The sequence below is a fragment of the Neophocaena asiaeorientalis genome, unplaced genomic scaffold, assembly GCF_003031525.2.
Source record: "Neophocaena asiaeorientalis asiaeorientalis breed wild unplaced genomic scaffold, Neophocaena_asiaeorientalis_V1.1 scaffold166, whole genome shotgun sequence".
NCBI classification, from domain to species: Eukaryota; Metazoa; Chordata; class Mammalia; order Artiodactyla; family Phocoenidae; genus Neophocaena; species Neophocaena asiaeorientalis.
The window spans coordinates 2,057,273-2,075,254 of record NW_020174933.1 but is presented as its reverse complement, the minus strand read 5'-3'; the positions used below and the strand labels follow the sequence as shown (position 1 = coordinate 2,075,254).

The 17,982-nt window shown below is 38.3% G+C and overlaps 1 protein-coding gene across 1 annotated transcript in view; it reads left to right on the top strand.

Moving 5' to 3' along the window:
• RYR2 (ryanodine receptor 2) overlaps nucleotides 1-17,982 on the top strand; it is a 510,734-nt gene that overhangs the window by 259,609 nt on the left and 233,143 nt on the right. The window contains exons 30-33 of the mRNA XM_024761485.1: nucleotides 11,365-11,573; nucleotides 12,200-12,552; nucleotides 14,705-14,819; nucleotides 16,355-16,515. Coding sequence (XP_024617253.1) covers nucleotides 11,365-11,573; nucleotides 12,200-12,552; nucleotides 14,705-14,819; nucleotides 16,355-16,515 — 838 coding nt within the window. The remainder of the gene's footprint in view (nucleotides 1-11,364; nucleotides 11,574-12,199; nucleotides 12,553-14,704; nucleotides 14,820-16,354; nucleotides 16,516-17,982) is intronic.

Sequence of the window (17,982 nt, the reverse complement as noted above, 5' to 3'; positions counted from 1 at the left end):
TTATAAGCAATGCAGAATGCCCGTTCATACTATTTAAGCACATAATGTTCATGCTACAGCCCTGTCACAGAGACCAATTACCATTGTAGTGATGAGCTAGGCTCTGAGGTGCGTCTGAGTGGCGCAGTCATATAAACAACTTTGTTTTTTGACTTTACACTTCACGTAATTTTGAAAATTTTAAAAATGACTTGAAACTTATCCTGATAACTCAATTATCGAGTTAATACAGCATTCTGATGAACTGTCTGAAAATTTTATGGTCCATCAGTTGGATTATTGTTGGATGTGTTGGTATGTATCCTTTTGGTCTCTAAGGCAGATGATAAATTTTATTTAGCCATGACCATTAACTATTAATTTTTTAGGGGTTAATGATAATTCCACATTTTCTGCCATAAGAAGGACTACAGAGTTTATCCATGCCTGTGACTTCCAAACGCTTTTTGGGAGTGGAATTTTTCCTATTCCTCCCTATTAACTTTACATAGCTTCTTAAAAAATACAGGGGAACTGCTCTGGGTAAAACTACAGTGTGAGGCCCTGAGTTGAGCTCCCTAACTCACCCACCACCACTGAAAGTGAGCCCTGGGGATATCTATGACTCAAAGGAGCATGTTCGAGAAACCATTAATTTAGGAATATACAGTTGTTGCTGAAGTACCAAAGAGGTTTCATAAGTGCTCTATTTTCAAATTGTTCTTATACCTAGCTTGTCTTTATGTCTGTGCCATGCTTGATTTGGTATTTTTTTTAACATCTTCATAATTTCCTTTTGTTGCTGCAGAGATAGCTCAGTCATATGTAAAGCAATCGAAAGAACTGTGTGGTAAGACAGAAAATTTTCTCTGTATAAAATATATACATATACATGCACACACACTCTGTAGATCCTATCTGATCAGCTTGGTAGACAACATGGCTAAACATACTTAGGGCTCTTCTAAAAAGCTACAGATCTCTTTCCCATATAGGGACTGCACTTTACCTCAGTGACCACAGACTTGACCTTAAAGCTCATATGTGAACTGGACAAAGAGAAAATTGCTGAGATACACTGGCCTCTGGTAGGAGAACAAGCTCTGCTAGCCTCTCATCTCCCCTCAAAGGACCAGAACTTACATGGTCGAGATCAAGAGCATTGTGTAGTGCTGGAGTGGAGTTCTCAGACTTTAAAAGCTATTTCGTCTATGTGGCAGGTCCTCTTTTAGGATTCTCCCTTCTATTTGATTTTTTTTTTTTTAAATCTCTTCAGAATATCTCTAAGTAAAACAAACAGATTAATTGATTCTTCATTTTTCAAAGAGTCCTCTGGCTGTAATGTCAACAAAGGAATAGTGCTGACAAGTGCAGATGCCGTCCCTGGTAAGGTTTTCTGTGAATTTTTCCTCATCTCTTACTACCATTGTACTGACAAACATTCAGGATAGAGAATGGGGAGAGCCCAAGGAAAGAGCTGGCAGTACCCTCTGTTGTAGGCAGAATTTTAAGACTGCAACCTCTAGGAGTCCTGATCCGTGGTGGACAGGCCATGTATAACCCTCTCTTCTTGAGTGTGGGCAGAATCTGAGTATGATGGGGTATAGCTCTCATGATTAGGTTACTAACCAGTTGACTTTGAGTTACTCAAGTGGAGATTAGCCATATGGGCCTGACCTAATCAGGTGAAGCTCTTAAAAGAGATTGGTTCCTTCTTGAAGTCACAGAGATCCAAAGTGTGAGATAAAATCTTCTCCTGGACTGGAAGGAACAAACTGTTGTGGTGTGAGAGGGCCACATGGTGGAAATCTGAGAACAGCCCCTGGTTGATAGCTGGCAAGAAAAAGGAGACCTTGGTCCTGCAACCACAAAGAACTGAATTCATTTAACGACCAAGGAGCTGGAAAGAGGATTCCGAACCTCAGATGAGAACACAGTCCAGCCAGTACCTTGATTTCATCCTCATGATGCTAAGCAGAGAACCCCAGTCATGCCATACCTGGACTTCTGACCTATAGAACTAGGAGATAATAAATGGGCATTATTTTAAACTGATAAGTTTGTGGTAGTTTGTTCAACAGCAATGGAAAACAAATACATTGACCAATACATTTTTAGTTTCAACTGAATCTTCAGACTCGCAAAACTATCAAAGGGCATCCTTAGTGCCTGTCTACTCAGAAAGGTGGAGAACAGGAATTAATGCTTGTGAACTGGTCTACCTCAAGCATTTCTCTTCGTCAGGAATTTTTAGATGTATTCCCCCAGTCCATACACAGTTAACTAATCAGGAGTTAATTTTATCACAAATCAAGTTGCCCGTAACATAGAAGACATTCTAACTTTTACCCACAGAGACCTGTTAGCCAATTGAGATATGACGCCCCATAGAAAGAACCTGAAAGGGGTTCTTCTGATTCATCCAGAGTCTAGTTCATCTTATCAAAGCCAGAGATTATTCCATATCAAATTTGAGACTGAAGCTTTTTTTTAAATGATAATTTTTATGTGAAGCATGCCTTGATATACTTCCTCGGGAGCCCAGTGGAGATGATACTTACCATGTTAGGTGGGGGACAAGAACAAGGCTAGTAGAGAATAAATATATTTTTGTATATTTTACCACATTGTTCTTTTGATTGCTTTACTAGCCAATATATTTATGTCTGAGCTGACATTCTCTGTAGCAATAAGAAGAAATGATGAAGGTGGTAAAAATCCTAAATCAAGCATGGCACAGATATAAAGACAGGTAGATGTGAGAGGAATTTAAATATAGAGCATTTATAAACTCTTTTAGTACTTTAGCTTATTCTTGTGCTAAAAAGGCTCTAGTCCTAAATTGGTTTTCAAACTTGTAATAGACAAGAAGAAGAAATTGGAAATGTTAAGAATTGGAATGAGAGGAAAAGCAATCTATAATTATTTGCAGATAATTTAATCATTTGCAGAGAAAACCCTATAGAACCTACAGACATTACTAGGAATAACTGGAGCATTTAGCAAGGTAGCATTTCTATACCAACAGAAAACCTGGAAAACTAAATTAAATAGAAGATACCATTTACAGTAACGTCAGGTGTTTTCAGTAATCACTAGTTATCACTTTAACAGAAGGTATACAATACTTTTACAGAGACGATCATTGAACTTTATTGGAGGTAAACTTCACTATGAAATTTATCACATGTGGTCAACTGATCTTTGACAAGCATAACAAAAATGCATAGTGAGGACAGTGTCATCTCTTTCATAACTGGCGTTGGGATAATAGGATATTCATATGCACAGAATGAAATTGGACACTTATCTAATTTTGAACCACACAGAAAATGTTTTTGTGACTGCACAACATGATTTTGGATTATACACAAAAATCAACTCAAAATGGATTAAAAACTTAAACATTAGACTTGAAACTGTAAAACCCGAAGAAGAAAATGTAGGGGAGAAGCTATTTGACAATGACCTTGGCAGTGATTTTTTCAACCACAAGAAAAGTCAACAGAAGGAAAAATGGACAAGTGGAATTAAACTAAAACCTTTCTGCACAACAAAGGAAACCATGAACACAACGAAAAGGCAACCTATGGAATGGGAGAAAATATTTGCAAATCATGTATCTCATAAAGGGTAATCCAAAATATATAAGGAACTCCTGCAACTCGGTAGTACAAACCAAAACCAAAACAAAACAAACAAAAAACAAATAGCCCATTTTAAAAATGGTCAAAGAAACTGAACAGATATGTAAAGTGCTGTCCATCACTAATCACCAGGGAAGGGCAAGTCAAAAACACGAGATATCATCTCACACCTGTAAGAACATTTATAGTCAAAAAAAAACTGAAGGTAACAAATGTTGGTGAGGGTGTAGAGAAAAGGGAACCCTGGTGCACTGTTGGTGGGAATGTAACTTGGTGCAGCCACTGTGGAAAACAGTATGGAGGTTCCTCAAAAAATTAAAACTATAACTACCGTATGCTCCAGCAAAACCACTTCTGGCTATAGATCTGAAGGAATAGAAATTAGGATCTCAGGGAGATCTTTGCACTCCCATGTTCATTGCAGGATTACTCACAATAGCCAAGATATGGAAACAACCTAAGTGTCTGTGGATAGATGAAGGAATAAAGAAAACGTCTGTGGTATTTTGCTATGGCAACCCGAGGAAACTAATACACGACCCCTCTGCGCTTATATCCCATACTCATCTAGAACCATTTTCAATTTACTCTTATGTAAGAGCAAGAGCTTAGTGTAATTTGAAGAACTAATCATATCCTTAATTTAAAGCAAGGCGGAGAATCATTTAACATCTTGCCAGATGGTGAAAGAATAGTTATTTTGTCTGGAGGTTACCTGTGTTTTACAAAGTAGGCTCTGGGATATATCTTGCGTCGTGTAAATGTCTCATTACACTGGAGCTTTTTCAAGCTTGTCAGCTCTTCTGTAAGTAAAGATTATCTCAGGGCCCTCGGGTTCTACACCTGTAATGATTATAATCAAATCCAGAAAGGATGCTTTTGATTCTGTATCTGCCACTTGAAAGGACAGTGAGCAAAACTGAATTCCTGGTGCTGGGACTGCATGGACTTCCTTTCCTTGGCAGAAAACCAGAAGAATATTTTTGTAATTAAAATAGCTGCATAGCTTTAGGCAGAAAAGACCTCTAAGGAAAAAGAGAGGGATAACTTTCCATTATTGATTTTATTTTGCTGCCTTTAAAAAAAGAAAGAAAGAAAAAACCAGAATATAGAACCGTCAGTCTCTACTTACAATACAATATTCTTTTTACCCTCAGTTGAAATATGCACTATTTGGCAGATGTGTATGGCTCATCAGAAGAGTAGCTGTCAACACGGTGTGAAATCAGGTGGGGTCTGTACTGTCCCAAATACCTACCTTCCTGGCTCCATCATAACATCTGTCCATTCTGTCACTAGTGACATTCTGTACAACTTGCTCTTGGTACAGACCTGGGACCCAGGTTTGTATCAGACCTGGGAAAGTAACGTTATTGGGAATCGCCCTAATTAAAAATAAACTATTGTTGAAGGAAGGAAGAAGTTAGGATTATGACTCACTGCAGTGGAGCAATTCAAGCAGTCAGGGAATTGGGTTGGGACACTACATATTTTGAGTGAAGATAAAGACAGTTATAAAGTGGTAGACAGATTCTAAAGAGTATGAAGATGATGGAAACCAGCATAATCAGTCTCATAGTTCTCTCTGGAATCAGAAAGGGAAGCTGTGCTAGAAACACTCTGGATACTTGCAGGAATGAAACTCTTAAATATGTACTACATTCATGGAATACTTCAGGCAGTGAGATTTTTCATATTTAGTGTTAAATTTCAGATTATTATTATTTAATATATAGCTTTTGAGCTTACGTGTATGTAATCTAAACAACATGTTGTTTGGGGAAATTCATTGTGAAATGATTGGGGAATTCAGTGAAATTCAAACTGCTTAGCTTAAACTGATCCGATAATTGACAGTTAAATTTTATATATTGATGAACAGAGGAAATTTGTACCTTACAGACCATTTTGAGAATGAATAAAGTTTGTAGGTGGTTAATGAGGTAATTTGTGTATATACTAGCCTATCCGCAAATTGGCAGTTTTGCATATAGTGAATGAATGTTTCAGGTACTGGGGGTAATACAGATGTACAACACCAATGGCTTATTTACAACACCAATGGCTTATTACTTATGAATGCTATAGAGCCAAACAGCAAGATTTAATGTTTAAATTATACTGAAAAGATCAAGGAATCAGAATAAAGGATGTCAGAACCCTGTGTATATTAAGCGTTCCTTTTTTTGGATGTGTACTGATGGAGAGAATGTGATGGCTTTAAAATGATATTCAAGGTCAAACATAAAAGTTCTACTGCTTTGCTTATCTGAAATAAACCAAGAGCCACGAAGAAAGTTTGGGAATGTCCCTATTGTGCCAGCATTGATGTTACAGAGTCCATGCACTAAAGATGCATTTGCATCATGGAAAATTCCCTAAGACCTCACTTAGCATAATTCCTTAATTCATTTTCAAAGCCAACATGAAACAGAAGCAACAAATATCATGTCTGAAGCCCTGGGTTCTAGACCCTATTCTGAAAATCATTCTTCCCATATGATCTTGGGCAGATGGCCAGCCCCTCTGTTTTCATATCCTTAAAATAAAAAACACTAATTGGAAATGGTCTTTTCATGCCCCTTGCAAGTCTAAAGAGCCCAGAAATCTAAGGCAAGTGTTTTTTGTTTTTGTTTTTCCCTCCTTCTCTGCATTCTTGATTCAACTTTTAGCATCTCATTTAACTAGCTGTAGGACCTTCGACAAGATGATTTAACATCTTAGTTGTTTCCTCATCTTGAAAAATGGGGTTAATATTTAATAATAAGTGGGAGGTCTTCTCTGGCAGTCCAGTGGTCAAGACTCCGTGCTTCCACCGCAAGGGGCATGGGTTCATTCCCTGGTGGGGGAACTAAGATCCTGCATGCCGCACAACGTGGCCAAATTTTTTTTAAAAAAGCATAATAATAATAATAATGAATGGCAAAGTGCTTATATCTTTTCTGGCACATAGTATGCCACCAGTAAATGTTACCCTTCCTTCTGATCAAATTACTCAAATTTACATGTTAGTATAATATCGGCCATTTTTGTCTGCTTTGGGCCGTTTGGTTTGGCTTGTAAATGTTGATTCCTATCTGTATTTTAGAAAATTTGAAATCTGAAATCGTATATTCTTAGGAAAAGCTGGTATGCTTGTGATCGGCTTTATCTTCTTCTCACGCTGGCCTCTCAGCGCCACATCCTGTGACTGCCAGTTCTTTTGCTGGACTTGCATGCTCCCAACACACCCCTCTGCCCAGGAGTGAAGAGGCTTCTCAACAGAGAAAGTTAAAATTTGCTGTAGCCATCTGTCTTTTGTTGGAGGAAGCAGTTTTAACCATAAGCTGTAGCTACTGTTTTAACAGATTTACAAATAGCTAGGGCGGGTCTGGCACAGGCCCAAGTAACCAATTGGACTCATGTGTCCTAATTCAAGACCCACTGCCAGGAAGAAAACTTCCCTTAGATACATCAGACTTTGTTATTTGCAGGGTGTCAGTTAAGGTATTTGGAATAGAAGGTCGAGAACACAAAGGACAGGAAGGTAGGACCAACATTTCACCTGTGCCGGGGTGTGTATGTGAATTTGTGGGAGTCTGTTTCATTGGGTTGGAATATTTTTGCGTTCAGCATACCTCAAGCTAATAAAGAATTGAACCTCAGTTATCATGTTTTGCTGTAGGAAATGATTAAGAGTGAGGTCATTTATCAACTTGTCTTATGTATTCATGGCAAAACATTCCGTCAGTCCTGATAGCATTTATGATGTCCTGACATTGTGTTCTGTATATTGGTAACTATTTATTTATTCTTTATCTGCCTTCTCTACATAAAGATAAGCTCCGGAAAGGTGGGGACTCCTTTTTGTTCTGTTCACAGCTGTATTTCCAGTGCCTAGAGTAGCGGTTGGTACCTGGTCGGTGTTCTTTAGATATTTGCCAAATGGAGGGAACTGATACACAATGTTTGAATATTGAAAACTTAGAGCAGGAGTTGGCAAACTAAGGTCTGAGGGCCGCATCCAGCCTGCCACCAGTTTTTGTGAGTAAAGTTTTATTGGAACACAGCCATGCTCCTTTGTTTACATACTATCTGTGGCTGCTTTTGCACTGTAACACAGGCCTGAGTAGTTTTCACCAAGATCATATGGTCCAGGAAACCTAAAATCTCTACTCTCTGGTGATTGCAGGCCTGAATTAAAGCACGGAGCTTGAGATCTGGCAGACCTGGGTTTATTTTCTGGCCACTTAGCTGTGATTTAAGCCGAGATTGGACTTAAATCACTGGAAAAAGATAATAATGATTCCTGTCTCAATGAATGGTCGTTAAGGGTCACTGAGATGAACACTCAGGGAATTAGCTGCTGTTAGGGAACCTTGTATGTTAAGCATTTCATCTGTTGTCAGCACATTTATTTGCAGGGCATTGGCCAAATGGAAGTGACTGAGGCCTGGCCCTTTCCCATGTGGCCACTGAAAAGTACCTGGAGTTTTTCCTCCACTCTCCATCTGCTTTGATACCATTGCCATATAGTTGTTCCTGCTGTGATATGCTAATTTTAAAAATGTAGTTTTTAGAAATATCTGTTGTTTTATTATCATAACAGCTATTAAAACTGCATCTTCTGAAGTCAGAATACAATTTAATTTTTATTAAGTTCTACTTCATTTAAATTACAAAGAGAAAAAAGCATAGTTTCTACTTATGGATGTACTTTCACAGATAAATTCCTTTAAAGGAGACCAAAACGCTAAAGCAGTGAAAAAACCATCTACTGCTATAAGCTAATGAAAAAGTGTATCTATTTATCTTTCATAAAATTAATATATTCTTTTTGAGCATTTGGAAAATACAAAGGAGTATAAGAAAATGGTTAAAAATTATATTCCTACTACCCAGAGAGAAATTTGACTTTTAATGTGTTTTTCTCCCATTTAAAGGTTTGAGATGTAAAAATAATTTTTTGCCACCTTTTTTAAACGTAATATTATATATAATATGTTGTCCTAAGGCATAAAAGTATTTTAAGCATAACTTGTGGTAGTTTTACCAATATCATATTTTGAGAAATGTCAGCGTTTTAGAAAAGTACAAGAATAGGGCAATGTACACTTGTGTATGCTTCACCTGGAATCACCAGTTTTTAAATGTTGCCATGTTAGTTTTACCTCCCTGTATAGTTTTATTTTGGTGAGCCCTGAACATGATATTTAATGACTCTACCTATTTAATCTTGTGTATGTATCATAATTAACCATTCTCTTATTACACCTATTAGTTTCCTTTACCTTTTTTTTTTCCATTTAAAATTGAGTTTAGTGAGCGTATATATTAAGCACTATACATACAGGATCTTGTTTTTAAAACCATAACCCTCATGGGTAGATATTACAGAAGAAAGGATTAAAGCTTAGGGAATTTAAGTAACTTGCCAAGAAGTGGTGGAGCTGAAACTTGAATCCAGGTCTCTTGGATTCCAAAGTCCCTGTTCTTAGTCATTTCCCAGGACTGCCTGTCTGCCCTCTACTTAGATGGTGACTCTTCCGCAAAATCTTCCCGACTTCATCTCTCTACTCTTCCTCGGCTCTTAGCACTCCCTCTTTTTAGATGGGTCAGTAGGTTATTTTATTACTTCTTCACTTGTCTCCCCACCGTATTAGACTATGAGAACATTTAGCTGGGTCTGTGTTAGTGACCTAGTATTCCTTGTTTCTGGCACACAGTAGCTGCTCAATAAACATCTGTTGGATAAAGAAATGAATAGGTGAAAGTGTCTTAATGCATATGGCTAAATCACTTTTCAGCACTCCTGTACTAGTGTAATTTTATTAGCAAGATTTCTGGTACCAAGCTCACTGCACACTCACTAGCAATGAGAACTTGAACTTCAGCAACTTGAAGAACATGTTGTTTGGACCATTTTGTATCCACATCATTCTTCCACCTTTCTATACAAGAAAGAAGTAGGTATATCCCATTTCCTTAAATGAATATTTTATTTTTACGAAGGCTGTCGTTTGTTGTCATCATACAATACATATTCATTGAAAAAAATTATTGAGAGACATAAAAAGAGGGAAAAAGCATTAAAAATTCCACCATTCTGAAACTTTTTGATTTAAAAAAACCCCTTCTGGTGTTTCTGCATCTTTAAAAATAAGCCATATGTTCCATCTTTCTTTCTCGAAATAATACATACTGTGAATATTTTCCTATATATTAATGAACTTTTGAAAAGCAGATTTTCAAAAGCTAAGTAGTATACCGTCTCCAGGAAAAGAAAAACACATATTTATTGTCCGAACAGTATTCTATGATTGTATACATAGCCATAGTGAACAGTTTAGGACACAAATCTTTGCGCACAACACTTTAGATGAAAATATATCAGACATACAGAAAAGTTCAGATATTAGTATAACAAATACCCAAAGATCTACTCTACAGATATTTTAAGGTATCCAGTAACTTCACTTTTAGAGTAGGAACTCCAACTACATATAAAGTGGTTAGAAAGAAAAATGTGTAGCATCAGCAGAGATGTTTCTGCCTCGGTATCCCCTAGTTTATGTCAAATGAATGTTAGGTTTTCCCGTTTGTGCAAATGTAGTTCAAGCTGTCTCAGATCTATTGCATTTATCCAATCCTTTTCTTTGATTCCTTTGAGGACACTTATTTAAGACAACTTTCCTTGACTACTGCATCAAGAGCTGGCACAGCTGCAGACACAGCTGTGGCTTTTTTAGTTTTAGCTAGAAACTCATCATTCCCTTGAACCCAGCTGGATGTGTTCTTGCTTCCCAGTTGGTAATGCTATGATTCAACCGTTTATTTAAATATATATTGATGATACAAATTGGATGAAATCATTATGAATTATCAGATGTAATTTCTATTGTCTTGTGCTGTCTTGAGAGTTATACATTGCTTTCACTGCCACTAATTTCAACAAGGAAAGAAATGGACATCATAAAGGTAGAAATCTGTCAGCTTATTCTGAGGATCCCCTGCTTTTTTGATCTGCAAGTTAGATCTTCTAATTTGTAGCCTGCATCCCAATACTGACCTTGTTTATTGTGCTGACTACTTGAACTTTCATGTAAAATATTACAGAAAGATATGAAGAGTACGTAAATGCCCCCTCCACTGAAAAGTATCATCTCATCCCCTTGCCAGACAGCTGATTCCAAAGAACTCAGACAATTAACATAATTAATGTAGTTTCCCCTTTTTATTTAATAGTGGAAAGATTAACCATCCCTGCCACACATTGAAATATTTTGTTTTTTTCTTCATTGCTCATTGCTGTTGCTTTTGATTTAGTTTCTTGTTAACTTTTAACTTTTTGATTTCTTATCTTAGCTATTTATGTTAATTTTGCATTACCCTGCTTAATCTATACCAACAGTGACATTGAAGGGAAAGGGTCAGATGGAGGAGTTTCAGTAGGATTTTAGCAGCTACTTCCGAATTCTTATTTATATGTATATTTTCTACGCTTAGATCTAGGGTACCCTAGGGGGAAAAAAAGAGGCAAAATTCTCTTCGGAGATCAAAAGCAGCTAGCTATAAGTGAATGAACACCTTTAAAAATGTGGCCTCCAATCCTTTTTTTTTTTTCTTTTTTGAGTTACATGTAAAGCTCAGCTGTGTTTGATGTTTGCACATTTCAGGCTCTTTGGCAATGCGCTTTCCATGCTAAAAGGATCTTATACGAATGATACTGAAGATTTTGATGTATTTTTTTTCTTCCCAGGATTCATACCTGTATGTAGCCTTGGAGTGGCTCAAGTGGGCAGGATGAACTTTGGAAAGGATGTCAGCACCTTGAAATATTTCACCATCTGTGGCTTACAAGAGGGCTATGAACCATTTGCCGTTAACACGAACAGGGATATTACCATGTGGCTAAGCAAGAGGCTTCCTCAGTTTCTCCAAGTTCCATCAAACCATGAACATATTGAGGTTTGCTTTTCCTTTGAAAATCAGACCATTGCCAAAAAGCAGGAGCGGGTGTTCCCACTTGGACAGTTACTGTCATTTACTTAAAATGATGGCTCTGATGTGTTCCACTGTAAGGAAATCTAAGGGCAGGATTACCCTCTGATTTTAGGTACTTATGAGAGGCTGGTTAGACTGATTACCTACAGTTAATCCTCGAACAACTTCGGGGTTAATCTGCATATAATTTATAGTCGGCCCTCTGTATCCACGGATTCAGCCAGCTGTGGATTATGTAGTGCTGTAGTATTTACTATTGAAAAATACCCACATATAAGTGGATCCAAGCAGTTCAGACCTGCGGTGTTCAAGGGTCAACTGTATATAATTCTTTTTTTATGTAGGCGATGTCAGGCTCCATCTGAATATATACAGTTTTAGCATGAATTTCCCAAGTCATCTTCTGAGTTAGAAACAGAACTGTGAGTATGTCTGTAACACAGCAATCCCTCTAGTTAATGATCTCATTTATAAAATTATGCCATGGGCGGGCCATGTTTTGGGTTGTAAAGGTGTGATGCACGTTAGGGTTTTAGAATCAGGAAACTGACCGTGATGAGCATTTGAACAATCACGTCTTCATTTGTTAGGTGACCAGAATTGACGGCACCATCGACAGTTCCCCGTGTTTAAAGGTCACTCAGAAGTCCTTTGGCTCTCAGAACAGCAGCACGGATCTCATGTTTTATCGTCTGAGCATGCCCATCGAGTGCGCGGAGGTCTTCTCCAAGACTGCGGCTGGAGGGATCCCTGGCGCCGGTCTCTTTGGGCCCAAGAATGATTTGGAGGATTATGATGTGGATTCGGACTTTGAGGTTCTCATGAAGACAGCTCATGGCCATCTGGTGCCAGATCGAGTGGACAAAGACAAAGAAGCTACAAAACCAGAGTTTAACAACCACAAAGATTATGCTCAGGAAAAGCCCTCTCGTCTGAAACAAAGGTCATTGATCCATGCAAAATGATTTTTTTTAATTTTAATTTTTAAATGATTTTAAATATATAGTTATTATGTTAGAGGATCACAGGAGAGGGTAATAGTGGGTAAGGGATTTCCAAAGTCAATTTTTTCTTCCTCTTCCTCCTTCTTTATGTACCAAGGATTCTACAGAAGAAAAAGCAGCCTGTTGGCCAGCTAATTTGTTACCACTAACAATCTATCTCAAGAGTTATTTTTTCTATGAATTTTTTTTTTTTTTTTGTGGTACGCGGGCCTCTCACTGCTGTGGCCTCTCCCTTTGCGGAGCATAGGCTCCGGACACGCAGGCTCAGCGGCCATGGCTCACAGGCCCAGCCGCTCCGCGGCATGTGGGATCTTCCCAGACCAGGGCACGAACCCGTGTCCCCTGCATCGGCGGGCGGACTCTCAACCACTGCGCCACCAGGGAAGCCCTATGAATTTTTTTTATTGTGGTAAAAAGAAAAGTTAGCGTCTTAAACATTTTTAAGTGTACAGATCAGTAGTGCTAAGTATATTCACATTGTCGTGAAACAGATCTCGGAACTTTTTTAGTTTGCAAAACTCTGAAACTCTACACCCATGAAATAGCTTGCCTTTTCCAACCTGCCCCAGCCCCTGGTCATCGCCATTTTACTTTTTGTTTCTATGAATTTGACTGCTTTAGATACCTCATATAAATGAAATCATACAGTATTTGTCTTTTTGTGACTGACTTACCTCATGAAGCTTAATGTCCTCAGAGTTCATATGTGTTGTGACATATGTCAGAATTCCCTTCCTTTTTAAGGCTGAATGATATTCCAGTGTGTGTATATGCACCACATTTTGTTTATCCATTCATCCGATGATGGACATTTAGGGTGATTCCACCCCTTGGCTATTGTGAATCATGCTGTTAAGAACTTGGGTGTGCAAATATCTTTTCACAACCCTACTTTCAATTCTTTTGGATGTATACCCAGAACTGGGATGCCTGGTACTGCAGTATTTAAATTTTTTTTAAAAATAAATTTATTTATTTATTTTTTGGCTGCATCGGGTCTTCGTTGCTGCGTGTGAGCTTTTCTCTAGTTGTGGTGAGCGGGGGCCACTCTTTGGTTCGGTGCGCAGACTTCTCGTTGCGGTGGCTTCTCTTGTCGCGGAGCACGGGCTCTAGGCACACGGGCTTCAGTAGTTGTGACTCGCGGGCTCTAGAGCACAGACTCAGTAGTTGTGGTGCACGGACTTAGTTGCTTCACAGCGTGTGGGATCTTCCCGGACCAGGGCTCAAACCCATGTCCCCTGCATTGGCAGGTGGGTTCTTAACCACTGCGCCACCAGGGAAGCCCTATATTTAAATTTTTGAGGAAAAAATTTATATTGTATTCCATAGCAGTTGTACCATTTTACAATCCCATCAGCACTGCACGAGGGTTCCAATTTCTCCAAGTCCTTGTCAACCCTTGTTACTTTCTGGTTATTTGATAGTAGCCATTCTAATGGGTGTGAAGTGATATCACATTGTAGTTTTGATTTCCATTTCCCTGATGATTAGTGATGTTGAGCATGTTTTCATATGCTTATTGGTCATTTGTATAACATGTTTGGAGAAATGTCTATTCAAGTTCTTGGCCCATTTGTTGATTGGGTCATTTGCATTTTTGTTGCTGAGTTGTAGGAATTCTTTGTATATTCTAGATATTAACCTTATCAGATATATGATTTGTATTTTCTCCCAAGAGTTAGTTTTTAAGATGTTTATATTTACATTACTGGTTGAACCTCAGAGTATTCTCTCTAAATAGTACTTTTTAATGGAGAAGAAGGTAGATTGTTTTAGCGTCCTTTCTTACACTGAATTTGAAATTCTCAACCTCAACACTATTGCCACTCTGGGTTAGATAATTATTTATTGTAAGAGTCTGCCTTGTGCATTGTAGGATGGTTAGCAGGATCCCTCCACCAGTAGATGCTAGTGGCACCCCTCCCCCACCAAGTTGTGACAACCAGAACTATCTCCAGATATTGCCAGATGTCCTCTTGGGAGCTAATCATCCTGGCTGACAACCACCCTCCTAAGTTAATTATATGTTTGTGTTTGAGATAGGCAGAACATTTTAATGTTGCTTATTCCTAGTCCTCTACTACATTCCAGATTTTTGCTTAGAAGGACAAAGCCAGATTACAGCACCAGCCACTCTGCAAGACTCACAGAAGATGTCCTAGCAGATGAGAGGGACGACTATGATTACTTGATGCAAACGTCCACGGTATGAGGTTGCAGCTTTTGTCATTTATCTCGATTTGTCAGTGAGCATGCTTTGCATTTCAAATAGTTAACATTGATTCGTACTATTTAGCAAGCTTACTTTTAAAATAATTATTCAATTATATCTTGGGGACTGAAAAGTTGAAAGATGTATGTATATTCTAATGGATATTATGCAATAAGAGAGCTATTTTAGGAAAAATCATCCTTCATGACACCCTCAGTCCTGGTTTTGTTATCCTCTTTCTTGACAGCATTTTATTTGCCACTTAAGTTTTCCAAGTACATTTTGCAGTTTCTTTTGTCTCAGTGATATGTCTGCAAGATTATTTATCATACTTTGTTAGAGGTCAAGGTGTGCTGTCTGCCATTTTGAATTTTTAAAGCACTTCTCATAAAACGCCAAATGGAAAAAATATATATAGCTGTGTCCCTTTTAGAGTGCCCCCATATTTGAACTTGACTTTCACATATCAGATCTGAACTATTTCAGAGTGATTTTAAGGGTTCCAAATATTATGTTAGTGATAGCATATTCAAGGTATAAAACAGGTATAAAAGCTGTAGCATAGATTATTGTTCTTGTGTCAGCTTGAAGAATTCAAAGCTTACCTGTGTAATGGATTGACGATTTTATCACATAAACTTACTATATATGTACTCCCCCATCCATTCATACTTGGAAGTATAAAAAGCTTCAGATCATCTTTTGCTCAGATAGTCTTTTCTGTTTTTCCCATTATTTCTGAAATAATTCAGGATCTCTGTTTTAGGACTTTTCCTTTGCCACATCAGTCCTTCGTGCCTATAACATTTTGCTTAGGCCAAAGGATTTTTTTTTTGCTGCTTTAAGCTTTGGGTTTTCTTGTTGTTGTTGTTATAGCATAATTGAATATACTATTATTAGTATTGAATATACTATTATTTTCTTCTTTATTGAAGTATAGTTGATTAACAACGTTGTGTTAGTTTCAGGTGTACAGCAAAGTGATTCAGTTATACATTTGTGTATATTGGATTGGCCAGAAAGTTTGTTCGGGTTTTTCCGTAAGATGTTACGGAAAAACCCAAATGAACTTTTTGGCCAAGCCAATATTGTTTTCAGATTCTTTTCCATTATATCCATGACAAGATGTTGAATATAGTTCCCTATGCTGTGCTATACAGTAGGACCTTCTTGTTTATCCTTTCTACATATACCAGTTTGTATCTGCTAATTCCAAACTCTCAGTCCCTCCCTCTCCCACCCCCCTCCCCTTGGCCATCCCCAGTCTGTTCTCTATGTCCATGATTCTGTTTCCGTTCCATAGATAGGTTCACTTGTGTCATATTTCAGATTCCACACATAAGTGATATCATATGGCGTTTGTCTTTCTCTTTCTGACTTACTGCGTTTAGTATGATAATCTCTAGTTGCATCCATGTTGCTGCAAATATGCCAAACGATTTTAAACAAAGACATGTCTTCTTAGACATTGCAAGTCAAAGTTTTGTTTCTTTTTACTTCACCAATACTTGGTGTTGCTGTCTCGACAGTACTATTACTCAGTGAGAATCTTTCCTGGACAAGAACCTGCCAACGTCTGGGTGGGCTGGATCACATCCGATTTCCAACAGTATGATACAGGCTTTGACCTGGACAGAGTTCGTACAGTGACCGTGACTCTAGGAGATGAAAAAGGAAAGGTGCACGAAAGGTTGGTTTTCCTCAATTTCTTACATGAATGACATTTGATAAAAATGTTGATAAACCTAGGCATTTTTTTTTCTCTTGGATTTTATGTCCAAGATAATATTCTGTTTCTAGGAACAGTGTAATCAGACCATTAATGTCCATGTCCTTTTTGTTACTCATACAAGCCGGTAAGGAATCTGAATATATTAAAAGTGCAAAATCTTATAAAGTAAGAGCAGTGCATCTTTTGGGGGTAATAATCATATATTCCTTCAGGTGACATCGCACACGACTGATGACTTGGGTTACCATGACTTAGCCATTGTTTGAGGATGAGAGACAGGTGACTGTGAGGCATTTAGCCTGTGGTCTGATCTGTACCTTGGGAACTGGTTAGGAGGTGGGGAGAAAAAGTGAAGACAGTGTGGGCTAGTGGTTTAGACCAGGTGGACGCATTTGAACTCAGACTGAGGAGCCGTGGGTTCTTTCCTCAGCTTTGCCATTGACTCGCTGTGTGGCTTTGGGTAAGTCGGTTACAGTTTCTGTGCCATCCTTTTTCATTTATAAAACAAACCAAACTCAAACCAAACCTTCAAAAAAGTGAAGAAGGCTATCTTCCTTGCAGATAAGACAAGAGAAGATCTGGTCATTTGCATCTACTTTGTGTGCCCGTGCATCCTCTCTGATCTGCTGTGATGGGTCTCATAGAAAGAGCCCCCCCCCATAACGTTGCTTTTCTTTTATACCTGCACCATCATTTTTGGTGACCGGAGGCTCCCTCCCCTGCCTTCAGGTTGTAACACTTGAACCGCAGTGAACTTAGCACTTGAGACAGTGAGCCTAGCAAAAATTCTCCAATGAACAGTGCTTTACGTCAGTATGGGGGGGGGCCCCAAACCACCTGTTTCCAGGAATATTCTGAGGGATATATTTGATTTTCAGAGATGGGGACAATGAAAGGAGATAATATAGGGATATGATATCTGATTGATGGTTTTGGTGTAGGAAATACAGGCTAGGGAAGGTTGTTGAATCTTACATAAATAGAGCATAGAAACACAGCCAACTTTTGATTATTCAGAAACTGACCTTATCTCCGCCTTCTTGCTCTTTTCCTCCTACTTGCCTGTGTTTGCCCTTTTTGCCAGCCTCATTCATAGTAGTAGAGAAAGGGAAGGAGGTGAAACTCAAATCACTTAAGTTTGCTACCATCTCTGGTAAAGGTTTTGTTGAGGGTGAAACTCAGATGGGGTTTGTTGTTAATATCACAGATCTTGTGCACTTCCCAGCTAAGTCTGTCTCTCATAGCAGATCACCAGGAATTGTCCAGAAAGGGGCTTAATTTTAGCCAAATTTTATATCTATCGAATCACTGACAGCTCATGTAGAATTGGCCTAAAGACTTTGATAGTGTTCAGAAACAGGTGCTTCTCATCTCAGAACAAGTGGTTTAAAAAAAAAACAAAACCCATGTGAGTTGTGACCACCT